The sequence below is a fragment of the Uloborus diversus genome, chromosome 7 (genome assembly GCF_026930045.1).
Source record: "Uloborus diversus isolate 005 chromosome 7, Udiv.v.3.1, whole genome shotgun sequence".
In the NCBI taxonomy this organism is placed as follows: domain Eukaryota; kingdom Metazoa; phylum Arthropoda; class Arachnida; order Araneae; family Uloboridae; genus Uloborus; species Uloborus diversus.
Genome location: NC_072737.1, coordinates 163,534,770 through 163,555,478, shown reverse-complemented (window position 1 = coordinate 163,555,478; position 20,709 = coordinate 163,534,770). Strand labels below are relative to the sequence as shown.

Sequence of the window (20,709 nt, the reverse complement as noted above, 5' to 3'; positions counted from 1 at the left end):
ATCTTGCTTACAGCTTGATTTCACACTGTCATGACAACATCTTAATATTTTCCTATTATATCAATACATATGCAGGATTACAAAAGCAAGATCATCTTGCCTAGAGACTGGATTCATGCTGTCATGACAACATCTTGATATTATCCTGTCATATCAATAGGTATGCAAGATTACAAAAGAAAGGCCATCTTGCTTACAGCTTGATTTCACACTGTCATGACAACATCTTAATATTTTCCTGTCATATCAATAGGTATGCAAGATTACAAAAGAAAGACCATCTTGCTTACAGCTTGATTTCACACTGTCATGACAACATCTTAATATTTTCCTGTTATATCAATACATATGCAGGATTACAAAAGCAAGATCATCTTGCCTAGAGACTGGATTCATGCTGTCATGACAACATCTTGATATTATCCTGTCATATCAATATGTATGCAGCATTACAAACGCAGCCTACCTTGATATTTTCCTGATATTATGCTGCATACACCTTGTCAGTCAATATTGTGGCAGCCTGCTGGCAGCATAAATGGAGTAACGTAACAATACTGAGGCAGCATTAATGGAAGATGATTTTCCTTGCATGTCAACCTTTATGCAATACAGAGGAAAGATATTTTGCTTACTGGGTTGTTTACTGCAAATCCCGGTAGATGGGGCCACAAGTATCCTCCAACTCTATGTTTTTCTGTTTCTGACCATGGGAAATGTTATAATAAAAGAATAGGAGTGTTGCTGTCTGCTATCTTGTAATATAATGGTGCTTTATCTTCAGGTCCAAATGGTGTATACAATTAGAATATCCACCTTACAGGTATTGGGTTAACGCTCATCCACCCTGGTTTACAATTTATTGTGTTTTTTAACCTGCCAATTATTTTAAACTTTTAAATAAAAGCTTTTTATAGAAGAAGTATCATTTCTTGTAATGTGTAATATTCACTCTGCTTAGTGATAGACAGTATTAGAATGTGTCAGATATCTTCGCTAATGGCGTTTGGTATTCTGTGCACAACATCTAGATAATAGTTTTTCTTCTAATCTCTGTACTCTATTTTACACTTACACCTATTTGGGTAGCTGAAAACAATCATAAGACAGTAAAATGTGCATTTGTTTCAAGTTATTCATAAGGGATTTATGAAATGGAACTCTAAAAACATACTTGAGCGGGAAACGGCACCATCCAAATGGCTGGGCGTAATCTTTGGGCGGATCTCCTTTTTTAAAATAAGGTTCCTCTCCACGAGATTTGTGACAAGTTTCACAAAAACAAATCACAGTGTCAGGTATAAAATAAGAATCTGAAAATTTCAAAAATGAAGAAATTGGTAATTAAATATCACACAGGCATACAATGTGGTTTTTATTTCCAAAAAAAAAAAAAACCATTGAACATATTCAGCTTGTCATCCTAAGACGGACAGCCCTGATTCTCTCTGGGGATCATATGACAAAAACACTGGCTTCTTAACAAAAATTGTATTGGGAAGGCCTTTGGTCTTACTGGTATTTACATCTTAAAGCAGCACCCTGCTGTAATGGGTATCAGTAATGATCCAATTTGCGGAGGTTACCTTTTTAATGAAGAAACTATTACTCACACCCTGTGTAATTGCAAAGAGGTTTTCTGGATATAGGTTTGAACACCTTGGTCATCGTTTGCTTGAACCGTGGGACATTCCTATCGGGTGTTTGCTGAATTTTACTTTAGCTGCTGGTCTGTTTTAAGACTTCTGTTTGGGGACTAGTACAGTAGTCCTCTGGTCGCGGGGCTTGGTTCGGCTGAACTCCCCTTTTTTTCATTTCATTCAGCATAATGCCCATTTGAACAATTCATAACTTATACACTTGATAAGAAACAAAATTGGAGCCTACTTTGCTTAGAATTTTCAAGGACTTGTCTAATTATTCTCAAGGACTCTAGAACAATTAAAATTATTTAACGCACTTCATTTGTGCTTTGCATTCTCCGATACTTTAGTACTTGATTGTAAATTTTTACAGTCCTGTCTAACTTCGTAAGAAACAATTTTAAAATAAAAGAAAAATAAAACGGAATAGAGGAAATGTTTTTTTTTTTTTTTTTTGTGCTAAACATATTGACAATATGCAGAAAAAGTAAGATAAAAGCAAAGCAATAACAACGGAAGTTCCAAAATACTGCATTTGGAATTATATAAATGGCAAGATATGAAACATCTGAGTCACAAAAACTTATAATATGTTTCAGAAATATGAGAATCATGGTTTTTACTTTTTTGGGGCAGGATGTAGCAAAGAGCTGAATTTGACATGTATTGGCATTCCTTCTCCCTACTCCCTCCCATTTCTCGTTGTAGTCTAAATTTTCAAGGTTTTCAAGCCTTGAATTCAAGAAAATGAAATTTATTTTTTAAAGTACTTTTCTTTTATCTTTTTTTTTTTTTTGAAAGGAATCATGCTAATTTTCGGGGGTTGGGGGCCCCTAAGCTATAGCTTGCTTGCTTGTATGCAAATCCAGGCCTGCATATCAACAGCATTATACGTACATTAGGTATAACAACAAATACATGTAATGACGTTTTAAACAATATCCTCTGGAAATATATGCAAACACAGTTGGGTCTCTATCTAACAACATTCAAGATACCACAAAAAATCTTCTTTAAGTAGAATGCGTCCTTAAATAGAATGCTTTTAAAACTGTAGTGCACCATCCTTGACTGTGAAAAGTCTTCTTTAAATAGAGAAAGTTGTTAAATAGAGCATTGTTAAACAGAGAGCCAACTGTACTGTTGTTGATATGTCCAATAAAGTGTTTTTTCCTTGCACTGGCTGTGACGTCATACTTTGTTTTTTGTATTTTTCTGGTAAACTATAGATCGTACAGGAACACTTCTTGGGCAGTTTTTATGTACTCTTAATGAGGAATCTAGGTGTGTAGAGTTTGTGAGGTCGTTTTGAAACACCCTGTATTTACATAGTGTTTTTTTTTTCATTTTTAAGGCTTTTTTGGCAACATCTTTCAATTTTTAAGTTACTTATTCCATAATGCATATCATATATTCAGACTCAAACCAGTTTTAATGGATAATTTGCGCCTCTAACTTCATGCTAGTTTATGATTTGTTTATGATTTAGAGTTACATTCATTGCATAATGCATTCACAATTGCATAGTAACTTACCATTTTCTTTACAAAAAATACTAGAGCTTTTCGGAGTTAAAACTATAAGTTAATTTTAAATTGAACATACATTTTAAACATTCAATTTTTACTCTCCAGGGAAATAAATTTAATGTAAAGTAATTAACTTACCGAATAAACCCAATACTGTTTTGATTTTTGAGCATATTCGCTGATGATCACAGTTTTGCAGCAAAACTTGAGAAGAGAAAATAGACTTATCACCTTTTTCACCTAGAATAATTTTTAAAAAATATATCGAAAAAAATCAACTTACAATATATGAATCAAACTATGTATGAAAAACGTTTATTGATGTGTAAAAAATATGGAAAATAAAGATCATATTCCTACTATCACATTGTAAGTCCTCCTTTTCTTTATCATCTTTTTCAAACTCGACGTCAGAGACCGATCTATCACTAATTAAGGAAACCTAAATATTGTAAAGGAAGAAAAATTCAATACTGATTTCAGTAAGTAGTTTAAATCAGTATATTTGTTTTTGTTGGCAATTGAATTCTAATTTATAAGTTTAGTTTCAGTTAACATTCATTTCAACAGAAATTTGCAGAATGTGTCGACACGAGGATCTGTGGTATGTGTCTTGGGAGAAATAATCACAAAATTCAAAAATAATACCAATTATTAAACCCTAAACATTTTTTCATTGTTAAACAAGAAAGAAATCAAAAACCGGGAAGTAATAACAACAGAATCAAAAATATGTCACCATATTGAGTCCAAGATTTGTAGCAATTACAATGAGTCCTTTAACTCATCCAGGTCATGCAACAGAATACAAATAACGCAGTTTGACAAAATTTACCTACAGGCAATACCAGTTGCACATGGCTCATCTGCCACAGAACATTCACCATTGAGGTTCCTTTATATCTCTATTTGATAACTGTCAAAATCAGTGAACTCAGAGCAGGGCCAGACAGGGTGGTCGACAGGGCGTGGGAAGGTTGAGTTGAAGGGCGCCGATTTAACCTCCATAATATCAAAGGAATTAAGATTTAGTGTGAACTTTTTAAGGGGATAAAAAATCATTGAGAAGTAAATAAAGAAATTTTTTGTTACAGAAAATGTCCAAACAAGAAGTCATAATTTTTGCAAGTTCAAATATAGTAGGAGAGACCTCCCTCCCCTCAGGGGCAGATACAGAAAAATCCTTTGGAGGGGGTACGGAAAATTGAATAGCCCTCCCCCCCTCCTTCGATGTTTCATAACAAAGTTTTAATGACTTTATTTTTAAATGTGCGTATTTTTTATTTATATTTTATTTTTAGGATTCCTTCAGGTCAATGAATCTACATCTAAGTACATGAATATTATGCACTAATATACTTTGAATGTGGACGGAAAACATCTTTAACTTTTCAAGCCATTTAAATACTAAAACCCAATATAATGTCACCGAGATGGTAGACAATGAGTGGCTTTACTTAAGAACATTGTCATAATGATTATAACAGGAGGGCAAGGCTATTAAATAAACCCCTACCTCATGAGTTTTTTAAAATTAATTTATAAATAAAATCATAACTTCATAACATAAAAGTTTTACTGAAGAATTCTGAAACTATTTCTGCATGAATTTCAAAACAGTTGCTGATTTGTTCTTAAAGCCATGATACAGTTGAGATAACATATTGATACTACGAGTACATGTCGTTTCCCCATTAAAATCAGTTTTTCCAAGAAACTACCATGATTTCTTTCATTTTACATTTTTTATAAGCTGAAAAAGAAATCTATTATTTCACAAACAGGTTCCTGGATCTAAATTACTCTTTTAGGTGTGCTTACACATTTAAAAAAAAAAGTTGATTATTGATTCCATCAAAGAAGAATTAGTGGACGAATCACTATAATACGATCCCTTGAATTCGAAACCAGTGAGTTAAATGTATTCTGCAACTCTGGGCTGACGATTTTTACGTTCAAACATTTAGAATGTCTGGTGTGAGTTTGAGTACTCATCACAATACTTTGAATCTCTCTTTGCATTAAACTGTTATTTTTTCCCTCTCTCTATTTCAAATATATTTCGCCGACCCATGCATTTTCCTCCTCTTAGCAATGATTTTCAGGAAAATATTTTTCATCAAAGAAATTACGTGTGGGACGGACCCTATAAAGCCATCCTCTTTAGATCTATTTTTTTTCTTTTTAACTGAAGAACCATGAAGAATGGTTATGTAAAACCAGGGTCTCTGAGAGACAAGGCGTGCACCATGTTAGTTTTGTCGCCGGTCCTCCCTCTCATTATGTTAATTTTCCTCTATGCTCTTTAATTTGACCCGGGCCCACAGTTTCTGACTAGGCAGGCATACCCACTCAGTGGCCTAATGAATAGTGTACTGAATACTCTTTTTTTTGCGTTAAAAAATGATTGAAGTTTACATTTCCGTGGCCCTTAGATAATCCTAATAAAAGAGAATCATGCAGGGCCAGATTAAGGGGAGGGCAGGCGGGGATACTGCCCTGGGGCCTCCACAACAATGGGGCCCCCACAATACAATCTTTACAAAATATCCTACCTTTTACGGGTCCAAAATATCGGATATATACATATATATCAAAATATTCGGATATATATCAAAGTATTGGATAATTTCGAAAATATGATGATCTTTTCGAACCCTGATTAGGGGTCTCCACTCCTTTGTTGCCCCAGATAATCCACACTTCCAAATCTGGCCCTGGAATCTTGGATGTTACTAAATTGTATTTTAAGATTACATTTTCCATTCAAATTTTATAGAAAAGATACTTTTTGTCACTATTATTTCAATTGTTCATTTATAATTACTATTTTATTTTTTTTAAACAATGAAGAGTTGGGATTTTTCTTTGTTTGTTGCATCCCTAAAATGAAATTGGCGGCCCCACTTCTGAAAAACTGGAGGGGTGTAGCACCCCCTTCGTGTCGGTCCTAACTGAAAGAGACCGCTTTGACGTGATTAAAAATCGAGCTTCTTCCTTACCCATGAACAAAATAGTACTCTTTTAGAAACCAAAAAACAATATGCATATAAAAATTTGAGGAATTTAAAAATAAGAAATTAAACTTTATTTGTTTAAAAAGATATATCTTTCTTTTTTTTTTTTTTTTTGAACATATTCTAAAATCTTCTCTGTATTGCTATCAAAGTACAAACTTCTAAAAAATGTAGCCGCCTGCAATCCCTTACTGCTATTTAAAATGTTACCTAATTTGCTGTAATTGTTTTGGGATACCTTGGATAAGGCACCTCCTCCCTACTTTGTAAAACTGTGTGTTACTAATTTTCATCGAAGAAATAGTGTCGACAAATACTGGGATACTTCTGGTGACCATAAAATGATGCTACACGAAATGTTCCCAAAATAAGTAGTAAAATTTGGCAATTGTTTGAAATTGTGCATGAATTTGTGCTGTTTATGGATTTGCTTAATTTAGTGTGTGGATTATTTTACATGTTAACAAATGATTTAAAGAAAGTAATATTAAAGAAATGGCAATATTTCGGTTACATGGTGAAAACCGAGACACAGAATTGCGTAGTCTTTGGCTTCCAAAACAGCGACAACTGAAAAAATTGCCAAATGCCTTAGCTATTGAAAAGATTCCTCAAAATAAGTTAGGCAAGATTCCTGCTGGTTAATCAAATACCCAGTGAACACAATTTTTTTTTTTTTAAACTCCATTAATTGCCATAAAGTTGCATTAAACTGGAAAATAATCAGCCAAATCCATGTCTTTCTTGCCAATCTTGTGCAAAAATCTTACTTTAAAATTTGACTTGAGAAAAGCCTCGAACAGTCAGATGAAAAGCAAAAATAGTCACCAATACAACAATTGTCGCTATCGACAGGGAATTGAGATGATACACTAACTTTTGTATTGGGTAAAGGGAAGCCTTCGAACATAGAACTAAAAATCTCATAACTTGGTTTTTATTCTACTTAGAAATTTAGAACAGGCGCCATCTTCACCAGAAAGATCAGAGCTTTTGATGGACATAAAATGTTAGTATGTGCAAGTATTTTTTCATTCCCATATTAGAGAATTCATACAAAATTTTTGTTTAATTGCCCCCATATGGGAGTTTTGCCCCCCATAACGGGATGAAAACTACCTTATGTGTTATTCTGATGCATAAGCTATATTATTGTAAAGTTTCATCAAAATCCATTCAGTAGTTTTCGCGTGACAGAGTAACAAACATCCATCCATACAGACAAACTTTTGCATATATAATAGTAGTAAGATTGCACTAACTTAAACTTTGTACATTTTTATTCATCAAAAATAGACCGTCAGCATTTTTAGTAGAATTTATTCGGACTGAAGTAAAAAAAAATCCTTTGCTTCAAGTCATTTACTGCACAGGTTCATTAGATCTTCCCAACTAATTATCAATATTTTCATAGAAATTTTGAGCTTTATACATCATTTAAAATGAAATACTTTTAGCACAACAAAAACTTTAACAAGAAGCAAGTCTCACTTTAGAATACACTGGCCTGAAAAAGTTAAGGTACAACTGTTATTTGTGTGTAATTTTCAAATGAATGAATGTAGAAACAAAAAATTTAGATTATATCTGCGTTAAGTATTTTTTTATTGAATGCGTCATAGAAATTTGTATGAGTGTATTGCAAAAACAATTTATAGCAAAAAAAAAAAAGCAATCTTTGCGGAAATGTTCATTTTTGAAGAAAACAGAACATCACAGTATTATGTGGTAAAATGGCATAGAAACAATACAAAAATGGGTTCTCATAAGGAATGTGTCCCCCTAACTTAAATAAATTGGCGGCATCAATTTTCCATGCTGTTTATTAAGTTTTTGGACACTGTAATAAGCAGCGAAGACCAGACACAGAGTAAGCCTTGTTCCAACTCATGTAACGACCTAGGAGGAGGATTTAAAGCAACAACCTTTCAGACAAGATAGCCCCAAAGATATATTATCGGATTCAGGTCCAGAGATCAATCTGGCCATTCTATTCAATCCAAACCATGATCCTCAAGATACTCCTCAACAATCTGAGCTCGGTGAAGTCGCGCATTACCGTCCATCAGAATGAAATCATTACCAATAGCACCAGCATATGGGCGGGCATATGGATCAAGGATCTCATCTCAATATCTCAGACCAGTCAGAGTCAGGGACGTAACTATGTCATTTTCGAACAGGGGCAAGATCTCGTTTCAGCGCCCCCCCCCCATACAAAACAAACAAAACAAAAAAAAAAAAAAATCCCAGAGAAACTTCATAACGTCAACACCAGGGCCCCTCACGCACATTACAGAGAAAACACACGTTTCCTATATATATATATATATATATATATATATATATATATATATATAATTATTATTATAATTATAATACAAGTGAAGAATACTGAAAAGACCAAACCAAAAACTCATAGATGCGCAACGCAGCAAAACTAAAAAGCCAAGTAAATATATAAATATACAAGTCAAATAACAAGTTTTAAACAATTTTTAAGAATAATAATGATGCGAAAAAGAAAAATACAAGCAGCAATTAATAGAAAAAGTTGAAAGGTTGAATTAAGAGCTCATCAGCCGTAGAGAAATCAATAAGTTTGGTCAAAAGACCAAAAAATTAAACTACAAACTAAAAAGAGGGTGTTTAAGCTCCAGTATATGCACGACAGAATATCAAATTGGGCTAAATGCACCACATGGCAAACTATATACAATAAACAAGAACTTAAATCTAAAATTAAGATCTTAAATAAATCTTAAATTTAATTCTAACTAACAAATTTCAACGCAAATGGAGCAGAATCACGGAGGAGACGGTTACATTTGAGGCAGTGAGATGCAAAGGGATGCAAGTGGCAAAATTAAAAATTTGGAGATAACCAGGACACATAGTAGGTGAACCCCTCCTCTGTATTGGGGCCAGAGATAGTACTAGTAGCCCTGGTAGGTGCTGCTGTACAGCATGAAAAAAAAATCAATGAAATTCTACCTAGGCTATAAGCGTTTTACTCAAAACTTGAAAATGTTCACTTACATCCCTTTGCTTCTCCCTGCCTTATATGAGTCAAGGACGAATTTTACACAAAATGCATTTGCAATTTATATATGTCTTGTAATGTAATTTTTCGTTACTCCGTAATGGAGTGCTCTTTAACCAGTAGAACAAATAGATAAATAACATTCCATTTGGTATCATTTTTGAACCTTTTCACCACTGGAAGCCATATTTGAAAGGCAGTGATAAAGTAGTCCGCTGCCTATAATGTCATAAGCCTTATAAATGCGACTTTTACGTAATTATAAGATTTTATAGAGCTTTATCACTGTATTGCTTCTTTTAAAAATAGCGATTGGGGGTAAAAATCATTAAGTATTTTATTTATTATTTTACATACGAAGTTATTCAAGGAAAAATATTTTTGTATTTCCACAAGAGAGTTTTTCACAACTTGTTGCAATATTGCTTTTAAAAAAAAATTAATAATTATGACTTCAATAAAACAAAGATTTGCAATTTTTTTTTCAGTATTTTAATATACTACTATGAAGAAATTCGCAAGAAAAATAACAATATTCAACTACAAAAGAGCAACATATCGCAATAATACGTGAAATAATTTTAAATCCGATAAAAAATTTAGTAGATTGTTTTTGTTTCTTACTTATTATCTTATTTAAACTCTATCTTAACAATTTTATGTGTAACACATTTTAAATTTACGCAATCTGTACAGTTAAATATTAATTATTCCAAGAGCTAATTTTTATAAAGGAAGCATGTCCCCCAACTCTGGTATATAGTATACATCTGAGAAACAGTTAATAGAAAAACAGAAACCTAATGTGCTTAAGATCAAATCTTACGGTTAACCTTTTTTTTAAACACATATCATAAAAATGTTAAATATTATATGTTTTCAGTGCGCTTCCGTTCAGGTTATTTTCATTTACAGTACAACTTCATTTTTCCGAACTAGCGGGGGACCAAAGGCAATCCGGATAACGAAAATCCGGCTAATTTGTAAAACATTCGTAAATAAGCAGACTTAACTTTTATAACAGCAAAAAACGCTGTAACAAAATTACGTAGGATTGTTACTCGCAAACACTTAATCATTTATAGTTCAGCTGCTATGGTGTAGGAATGACACTCCAAATATGCTATGTTGTTTATTAGATGACTATAATTTATTGCACGTCCTATGCAGGAGTTGTGTATTTAATCAAAATAAAGAGCAAATATTTGGTACATTAACAGCTTCGTTCCGGCTATCATAATTTAGAATTATATCATTTCAGTGAATACATTTTTTAAATTTAAAAATTTGATCTGGATAAGCCGGAGATCTGGATAAACGGGGGCAAGACTTCTACTGTAATTATAAATATGCATCAAAAGTACCAAAGGAAAATTCAAGTTTATAGCCGTAAAAAATTGCTGATTTCTGACACATTGATTGACGTTGATGATTTAAGCATATTTAAAATATTGTGTGGGTGGAAAAAATATATTGAAACTAAGTCAAAAATTTATCGTTTTAGTTCAATTTATCCTCAAAATAACCCTAGTACTTTCTAAAGCAAAATTGGCAGCCTCCCAAACTTTAAATTGAATCTCCATTATTATAGTGCGAGATTTTTTTCCAAGAATGAGAAAAATTATAAAATTCAACAAATTTGTATTACATCATTCAAATCATACAAACAATGCCTTATCTACTCTCCTAACGTCATTAGCATTTAACCACGATGATAAATAAGATGAAGATTGTTGGGGGCCTCTTTTTCGTGGTCCTTCGCTATCTTTCTGAATTCAGCTTTAAATGGTTTCTTCGACATATCTTAAAATTGATTTAAAACTATACAATATGAGCAAAAAATATGCCGAGAACGGAGTAAAAAGCAGAAAAAAAAGTTCGTGGTACGAGCTAGAGAGGATACATTTTAGAGAATGGTTCTGTTGGATAAAGATAGTGGCTCCAATTCCTAAGCCATGGGCTACGGCCAAAGGAACAGTGTAAAGATTATCCCTTAGGCCCTTGGGGAGGGGTAGACAAGTTCTAGTCATTGTAAAAGCTGAGAGGGAGACATCTTTGTTGACAACTTTATAACGTTTAATTGTAGAAAAAGGACATTTGAGCATTTCCGCTGTTTTGTATTGGTGTGTATTTCCCTCAGCTTAGCTCCCATATTCCTCCTCTGAGAGAAAAAGTCTTAGGTAAAAGATATAACAACTATTGGTCACTCTGAGAAAACACATTTATGCTATTTACTGCTCCCTCCTTCTCTCTCTCTCTGTTTATACTTCCCACTCTTGATCCATATTAAACCATGCTAACTTTCTGCCAGCACCTGCACAGCGTTTTTTTTTTTGGAAACGGGGGGGGGGGGGGGGGGGTTGGCTTTTAATAACTTGGCCTTTTTTTAAAAATTAAATTTAAGCATTTATTTAGTCAGTTTAGCGCCCCCAAAATCTGGCGCCCGGGGCACGAGCCCCGTCTGCCCCCCTCTAGTTACGTCCCTGGTCAGAGTTCCTCCATGGAACACATGCAGGTCAGTGTGACCACCAAGCAAGATCCTTGCCCAAACCATGATTCCACCACCTTGGTAACTATGTCTTTCAACAGTGTTGGATTGATGATATCTAGTGCGCTGTTCCCTCCAGATCAGTATATGCCCTGAATCATTCTCGAATGTAAATCTGGACTCGTCTGTGAACAGCACAGAAGCCCATTGCTGCTGGGTCCAGGAAACATGTTCTCTCTTGCCCAGCAGAAGTGGATCCTTTGCTTCAGTCTGTTGAGAGGAACACACACAACTGGTCATCTTGCATAGAGACCTGAATTGTGAAGACGATTTTGCACTGCAGTAGCAGAGATTCTTCTTCCTGATGCTACAAAGTGGGCTGCAACAAGCTGCGGCACAATAATCCTCGGATAGATATAGATCCCAAAGTTGCTGAACGAGACTAAGAGAAACATTGAGACATCAAGCAGCATCAGCCTGCGACAATCCTATTTCCATCCATCCAACTGCCTTCCACCTTAACGAATCGGGTAAACGATGTCTCAGACATTTTCTACACTCTATTGACTATTGTTACTGAAATTGCCAACAACAGTTGAAAATCAACACAACTTTACACACAAAAGTACAAAAGATTTATATTAGCATATTTTTTTCTCACTCATAAAGATATGTTCTTTTCTATAAAATAAATGTGGTAGCTATCATTTTTTCACAAATGGTCTTAGAGTTCGTTATTATCATTCATGCAAACTATGCATTTTATTGTTACTGCCATTTTTATTTATGGTGAGCTTCGTAAAACATGTTGTACCTTGAATTTTTGCGGCCAGTGTATATCTGATGGATCAAAATGAAATTTCTTAAAAACAGGATGGTAAAAACTCACCTGTTTACACTGACCATAAATGTCAACAACAGCATACACAGGATGTGGTACTTCTTCAGCAGCTATACCTTGATCTATTCCATTAATGTATAAATGCAAACTTCTATCCTGGTGAACTTTGACTCCAACCAAATGTCCATTCCTTAATGCATCGAGATTTGGTCCATATTTTGTCTTAACCTATGTGAAAATTTTAAACCGATTTGAATCCCTTGAGATCAAACAAACAGAACTACAATTGTAGTTCATAGAGACTGGGGGGTCACACTTTGAAACAGGCATATTTATTTCAAAACCCACTACTTTTAATTTTTAGAGCAAATGCTTCTTTAAAAAAAGAAAAAAAAAAAGGAAAAGAAAACCAAAATCACGGGGGAAAATTCAGACTTGAGTAGATTGAAGCCTTAAAAGCATTTTGTGAAGAAAATGCTATTTTAGGGGATAAAGAAAAAAAAGTAGTAATACTATTTAATTATTTAACTTTTTTTTCACATTCTTATAATCATAATATTTGCATTTGAAACATTCTTTTCCCTCCCCAAACTTATCCAAACTCAACAACTACTTCTATTTGACTAAAGTACAGTAGAAGACCATTATAAGACACACCTTGGGACTGGAGCTTTTGGATTATACAGGTTTTGCGTTATACAGATCATTTCACAAATTTTAAAACTAATATTCAGAATATATCTATATATCAGCACTTTAGAATGAATTTTATCTGCGATGAGTATTAAAGCACTAATATTAATTACTGTTAGTCATTCACAAATAAATATGTTTCACAATCAAAAGAAAGTGAATTATCCTGCACTTCTGCTAGCTTCATGGTTTGCATAACAGCTGTATTTTTAAGAGCCATCTGGTATTTCCTGTTTACTGTGGGTACTAATTTTAATTTAAAAGTTTTGAATTAAAATGGAAAGATGAAAAACTGTTTCAAAATTTTATTTGCCTAACAATTTTTATGTTTGCAAAGACAAACAGAGGGATTTTTTTTTTAACTTTAAAACCTATTGGTAACTTCTGAAAAGTTGTGCGGTTTATAGAGAATTGCGTTTTATAGATCGGCCTTATAAAGGTATTCTACTGTAACAGACTTTTCAAATAAAAAAGTACTCTTTTTAGAAAATGGTATCAAAGAATTTTAGTACCGTAAAGTGGGGCTACTTGGACTCGAAATTTCATACTTTTTGCGAGTTTTACACTGAATGCTTTGTTAAACCCATAATGTGAACTGATAACCTTGTTTTTACCATTTTTCTGACGTTCTGCTACCACCTAAAGCCTTTTTTAAACAACAATTTTAACTTTTTATATGTTTTTCCTATTTTTAAAAATTGGGTTCAAGTAGCCCCGTGCCATGGCTACTTGGTCCCACTCTGAAAATCCATTAGAAAAAGCTGTAAAATAGATGGTGGTATCAAGAAAGACCAATGGTTTTGAAAAATAAACTCAAGATGTACATTCTATTGAGCAAACTATTTATATAAATTGCAAATTATTTATATAAATTAATATAAAATCAACGTACACATAAAAACATAATTTTAGGCAAGCATAATTTCTCAAATAGAAACATAATCTAACTACAACTAAAACCAATTGAAATGCTCATTATTTAAACATTAGAAATAATGAAAATCTCTCAATTTAATGGCTTGGGTGGATTTTTTTTCCTCTGATAGTATTTAATACCCCTGCTCTTCCTAGCTACTACTAGGACAGGATGCCCAGTACTACAGGATGCCCAGGCTTGTTTTATGAACAATCTTTTAATTTCCTTTTTAGAGTTGATATATTTAAGTCAAAATGGGCTGATGCCACTCTCTAAGACATTTCTCCGGAATTTGTTGAATCTGTACACAATTGTAATTTTTCTTCTTAATAATCCACATTATTTCCTACTTTAAGGGGTTCTCTTTTACTTTCGGACCTTTTTTTATCCCCAGATCTGCAAAAAACTGGTATAAATAGTAACTAACCTCTGTATTTTAAAAGATTACAAACCTTACTTAACATAATTTAGGGATGAAATGTGGTTTGGGGCTGTTTGAACGCTGAGTTCAATTAGCCCCATTTTAAGGCAACCAGTGCACTTTTACGAACTTATATTAGTTATTGTGTTAATTATATAACTATAACCTTAAAACGCTGTTATTTTATTAAAAAATAGAATGCAAACATAAAACTATATTGAGCTTGAAGATATCAGATGTTTCCATGAACTTACATGTGAAAGTTTGCAGACACAAAAAACAACTGTTTAGACAACTTGCAATCACAACCTCAATCAGAAAAAGGCGGGAATAGCAGAAACTGTTTCATGCTCCAGCTTTTACCTAATACTTCTACCTGTCACGGATCAAGTTTTTTAAGTCTATACATTGAGTTATATAGGACCAGGATGGATTTAAAACACTCTTTTCTCATGGGTTCAAGTAGCTCCTGGAGGCTCAAGTAGCCCCACTTTATGGTACTTGTTTCATACTGGTGAACTTTCAAATGAAAAAATAATTATTGCACGCTGTGGTCGAGTCTTGGACAATTTCCGCCGCAGTATATCTGCCACAGGCTTAAGCATAGCTACATTGTTATTTTGTGTTGTGTGCGCAGAGAATAAAATAGTTTTTATTATGTGCTAAAATACTATTCACTTGAGACCCATAGTGTCTTTTTTCATTGCTAATATTTAACGGCATAAGATGCGAAGCAGCTTGTCCCCAATGGTAGTCAATTTTAAGTACATCAAGAGTGGCAAAATTGAAATAGTTTTTGAGTGAAGCAATAATTTTACAAGTAAAAATTTAACTCACTTGGATTCCATTGCAGAATACAGAATCACGAGAAATTATCCACGTGCCACGCTGTACTGAAAGAACAGAAACAGGAAAGGAAATTGAATCTGGGGTTTCAGTTGTCACTCCAATTCGAATAGAACCAGTCCATTCAGACTGAAGATTATTAATTTGGACCTGAAAATTATTAACAAATAACTTTTGTGTAGTAATCTAAAGTAATAATTTTTCAATCATACAAAATCTTGAAAGAATTCAAAGCGCTAGATGATTGTAATTTTCTGAATCAAATGTAGAAACAAAATATTCTATATGATGTTTACCAAAATTTTTTGCCTCTTATGCATGCATAGAATAATCTAGACATACTCTACTTAGTATTTGAGACAAAGAGTTGGAAATTTAAAAGTCTGTGGTTCTTTTGTTTTTATATTAATGTGAATTAAAGAAAATTCTTGAATAGGTTCAATATTTTATACTACTAAATCCTTTAAAAATTGATTTTATTGCAATTCAATGACAGAAATGTACACTACATTATTATAAGAGGAAAAACATAGGACAGTTAAAAACAGAAATGACAAAATGGAGAAAAATAGAGAAAGTGGCTGATGGTTAAAAAAAAACTGTATTCAAGCGGAGGCTGTCTTCCTTTAATCTATGAAAAATCAATCCCTTCTCAGTCTTTTGGCTAATATCTAAACATAAGTAAAATTAGGCAAATGACTTAAATTCTTCAAAGAGATTTTTCTTTTCTGTTCTGAGACAACACACTTGAGTTTTCATACACTAATTCAATGATTTTAAGGATAGATTTAGCTCAAAACAAATAAATTACAACAGCAAAACTATTTTTAATTACATTATAATATTGTGCTGGAAGTGTTCATGGTGGCTAAACCTTAATGCACTCTACTACCCATAATTAAGAAACCTACGCTATATTCCCTTAAGAGATGGATGTTTTATCCAAAGAGATAAGTAACTGAACATATGCACAAAGCTGATCTGTCAGTGAGAAAATACGCTGTAAAAAGGAATATAATTTGAAGGTAAAACTAAATGAAGATTTAGGAAAGGATAAAGAGGGGCAATTTTGAATTATTCAACCAAACAAAACCATTTAAAATGGTTTTGTCAATGCATAGAGAAAATACCAAAAAGATTCACGGCAGATTTAGACCTCAAAGCAGAATGTTTTGCAATGTTCTGCGACAGATGTTCAACTGTTTGAAAATATTCTACAGAATATATAGGCATAGTGTGAGTGTATGATAAGTATGCAATAAAATGTCAAGTTATTTTGAATATAATCACCAGATCAGTGGCAGAATCCACCTCCCCTCCACCTTTTTTTGAACAAAACAATAAAAGGGAAGGGGTAGTTCTTGAAAAAGCCTGAAGCTTATAAGAATAGTTGTTAGAAGGCGCTTTTTTTTTTGTAATTGTACAGCAGCAAAGTTGTTAATTCTGCTACCTACGAATCACTTTTCAGAAATCAGCTTTGGGGTTTCAACATTTTGTTACAAGGTAAATTAAAACTCAAAAAAACTCAAGTAAAAATAAACTCAATGCAAATTTAAAAAAAAAAATATTTTTGAGCTGACATTTTAAGTAATTAAGTCCTGTCAAATGTCCTAAGACCTCAGAAGAACTTTGAAAACCTTCAGAAAGATTATATATTTTTTAAAAAAGGAAACTTAATTAGAGATTTTTAGCAACAAAAAGAATAATTCTTTAAAACAGTAACTAGAGAAATATGCGACAAACAATCATAGTGTTTTGTAGTAAGTTACCGCCCTAAGCCAGGGCTAAGGCAGGAATACTTAAAATACACCACCAGCTCAGTTATTCCATCCGAGGACTGCAGTTTCGTGCTTTGTAGCACTCATCAGCCTGGAATAGGAATCACATGAGCTGGTGGTGCTAAAAAGCACGAAACTGCAGTCCTCGGATGGAATAACTGAGCTGGTGGTGTATTTTAAGGAATCATAGTGTGTTTTGTAATACGATTTAAAATGTACATCCACTTTGAAACCCATAAAAAAATTTTCAGGAAAAAGTTTATAAAAAGCAGAGAAGAGTTGGGAGGAACGGAGCATCTGCATTTATGGCAAAATAAATACAAATGTGACATTAAGCAACAGGTTCTGGGCTAGGTGCTTATTACGAGCTCTTCAGGAAGCTCAAAATCTCTTTGACTTCGGGAAGCTTAAAATCTCCCCTTTCTCATTCCGAACGAAGTCATTAGGCGTATTACGAACTGCAAGCGAGAAGCACACTCAAAGTGGGAAAGACTTGCCGTTCTGGAAAAAAATATGTGTCGTTTTTTAGGCGTGGTGTAAGATGAACCAATAAGAGATTGCAGCATACAAATTTGAAATGGTGTTGTTAGCCCGGTCAATTTAGACATAAAAATAGTGATCAAATAACAAAAATTCCGGGAAAGCTAAATTTTTGTAGAGACCTTGGGTTTAGCATTACAAATAAAGTGCCAAAAGTCCCCGTCGATCCCATGTGCGCTAAAAAAGTTATTCGGGGTCAAAGGTCAAAATTTTAGGTTTTTTGGATTTTTCTCAAAAACGGTAAGTTTTATTGAAAAGTACCTCAGACCAAAGTTGTAGATCTCAAGATTCTCTATAAAAATGGTCCTTATGATTTTTATCTCCAAGACCAAACCATTTCCCAGATATTGCGTACTCTCAAAAGACAGCCAGTCACTTACAGAATCCCCTCCACTCGCATGGCCTTGAATAACATCTGGCTATTCTAATCCATGTGGCATCGTTCACGTACCCGGAGGTGCCCAACCCACTAAGGGCATGGGCGCACCCCTCAATATCGTGGAGCCCCCCTCAAAAACAAGAGCCTTCTCCAAAAACTGAGAAAAATACCCCTCTAAACAACTCCCCCCCCCTTTAAATGTTTTTTGAGCTCTCAAACTGTAACCACATTTCATTCAATAAAACATAGTTTGGCTGGCGAGTCGCATTATTATCTTGACTCCTGACAATGTTTGGCCTTAGTGATACATTGTAGTTAAGATTTCTAGATTCTAAAATCCATCTCTCTTGGTTAGATAACAAACTGTGGTTGACGCTTCTTCATCTAATTTTGCGCGTCGTCTCACTGCTTTAGTATAACTTGAGGTATTGGAAATCATATAATTCAATAGTTACGCAATCAAGCACTATTTCTTTTAAAGTTTTATCTGATATTCCTTTTTTAAGAAGATGATCCGAGTTTTCCCACTTCTGCTTATCAAAGAACTCAAGTTGAAATCTGGAATTGTAAATTTTCGCTGTACAATCGAATTCTTCAAACTTGTCATCGTATTATGTTTGGATCATCAGCTCTTGTTCTGCAAACTGGTTACTTTGAGAATCTAAAAAATATAATACTAGGTATTGCGGATGACCATCAGAGAACTTGTTTCGAGACGGATTACGACGGCCAGTTCGAAGATGGACAAAGATCATTTATAATTCCAGATTTCAATTTTGAAGCTGAGAGAATACTATGAGCTCATTGATAAGCAGAACTGGTAAAACTCGGCAGCTCCCTCTTTCAAAAAGGGGACTTTTGATAAAACTTTGAAAGAAATTGCTTGATGGCGTACTGAGTATAGTATGGCTTTCAAAACCTCACATGTCATACTAAAGCAGCGAGACGATAGGTAAAATAAGAGAAAGAACTGTCAGGTACAGTTTGTTGTCTAACCAAAAGGGATGGATTTATTCGATTCAGATTAGAATCTAGAAATATTGAGCCACAATACCATCAAGCCACAATTTCAATCAAGACTGAAAATTATGAGAAGCAAAATAGTTCAACTCGCACGCCAAACCTATGTTTTATTGTAATCAATGTGGTTACAGTTTGAGGGCTCAAAACCCATTAAAGTTTCTTTAGCAACGTCTTTTGTTTTAAAGGGTGACTTATGTGGGCTGTTGCAAGCCACATTTATATTTTAAAATGTTTATACTTAACCTTTGTTCTCTATCATAGGTAAATTTAACATTTTGAGATAAAGTTATGGGCTAAGTGGAGAATTAACATTTTTTTTACTAGATAAGAAATGCTTTTATTGCTCTTTTTTTCCGTATCTATGTAAGAATTAATTAATATGAAAGCAAACTTTACAAATCATAACTTCTAATGTTTTTTCTCTAGGTACGGAGCAACACTGTGTTAAACAATTCTGACACTATATTGGTCAAATTCAAGATTCAACGCATGTGTGGAACTTTAAAATACAGTTTATTGTTAAAATGATCTTATGCAATGTGTAATCTAAACAAAAAGCCTACTCTTAAGAGTGATAACATCAAATTTATCAAATTTTGATACTTGATGAAAGTATTGTAAATTTTTCCAGTTTTTATGCATTTATGATCAACTTCAAGGCGGAGCGACACCTCAAAATATTTTTTGCGGATGAAGAGGCTGAGAAGAACAAAACGCAGAATTATCGCAGAAAAATTCTTAAATTTTCTACACTTGCATTCAAAGAATCCCTTTTAAAATTAGCTAAAGATCGTTCGGAGGTGTACCAAGAGCTGCCCTTGCACGTTTTAATGTTGAGTATGATTTAGTCGCTGCTTTATGAATATTTCTGCGATAATTCTGAGCTTTCTTCTTCTCAGCCTCTTTATCCGCTTCACAGCCACAAAATAAACAGTGTTTTTGAAAACAAAAGTTGGATTCAAATTCATTTAATCGCGCTACAGTACGAGGAGGATTTACTTTTGAAGTATTCGGCCTTGGAATTAAATCCTCACGTTGCTGCAGAGATTAAACTTTTCCGGGTGTATGCAATCCACGTGAATTGTAACGGACATTTGACTTCTTAAATAATTAGCATTCTTATAACTTCTAACGACACTTGCATTGATTAAAGTTTGCATTTCACGACTGCCCAGCACAGCAGTTTCACCTTCAGTCAAAAATTTGCTGCCAATAAAGCAAAATTGTGACATTTTTCTTAAATATTGACCAGCACAAACAGTAGACGCTTGTAATAAATATGTTTATTCACTCGAATTGCACGTTTAACTCTAAAAGAAGCAGGTACGTCAGCCCACATAGAAGGGGTCATGGCCCAGACTGCGCCATCGAACATTTTAGAGGGATTGTTTTGAGGGGTATTTTTCTCAGTTTTTTAAAAGTTGCTCTTGCTTTTCAGGGGGGGGGGGGCTCCGCGATATTGAGGGGTGCGTCCATGCCCTTAGTGGGTTGGGCACTCCTGGGTATGTGAACGACGCCACACAGACTAGAATAGCCAGATGTTATTCAAGGC

General features: G+C 33.9%; 1 protein-coding gene across 1 annotated transcript in view; it reads right to left on the bottom strand.

Annotated features, from left to right (window-relative positions):
* The window catches only part of LOC129225835 (neuralized-like protein 4), a gene marked incomplete in the record, with an annotated part of 156,574 nt that overhangs the window by 12,883 nt on the left and 122,982 nt on the right, over positions 1-20,709 (bottom strand). The window contains 5 exon segments of the mRNA XM_054860354.1: positions 1,175-1,313; positions 3,311-3,412; positions 3,533-3,614; positions 12,610-12,789; positions 15,429-15,593. Coding sequence (XP_054716329.1) covers positions 1,175-1,313; positions 3,311-3,412; positions 3,533-3,614; positions 12,610-12,789; positions 15,429-15,593 — 668 coding nt within the window.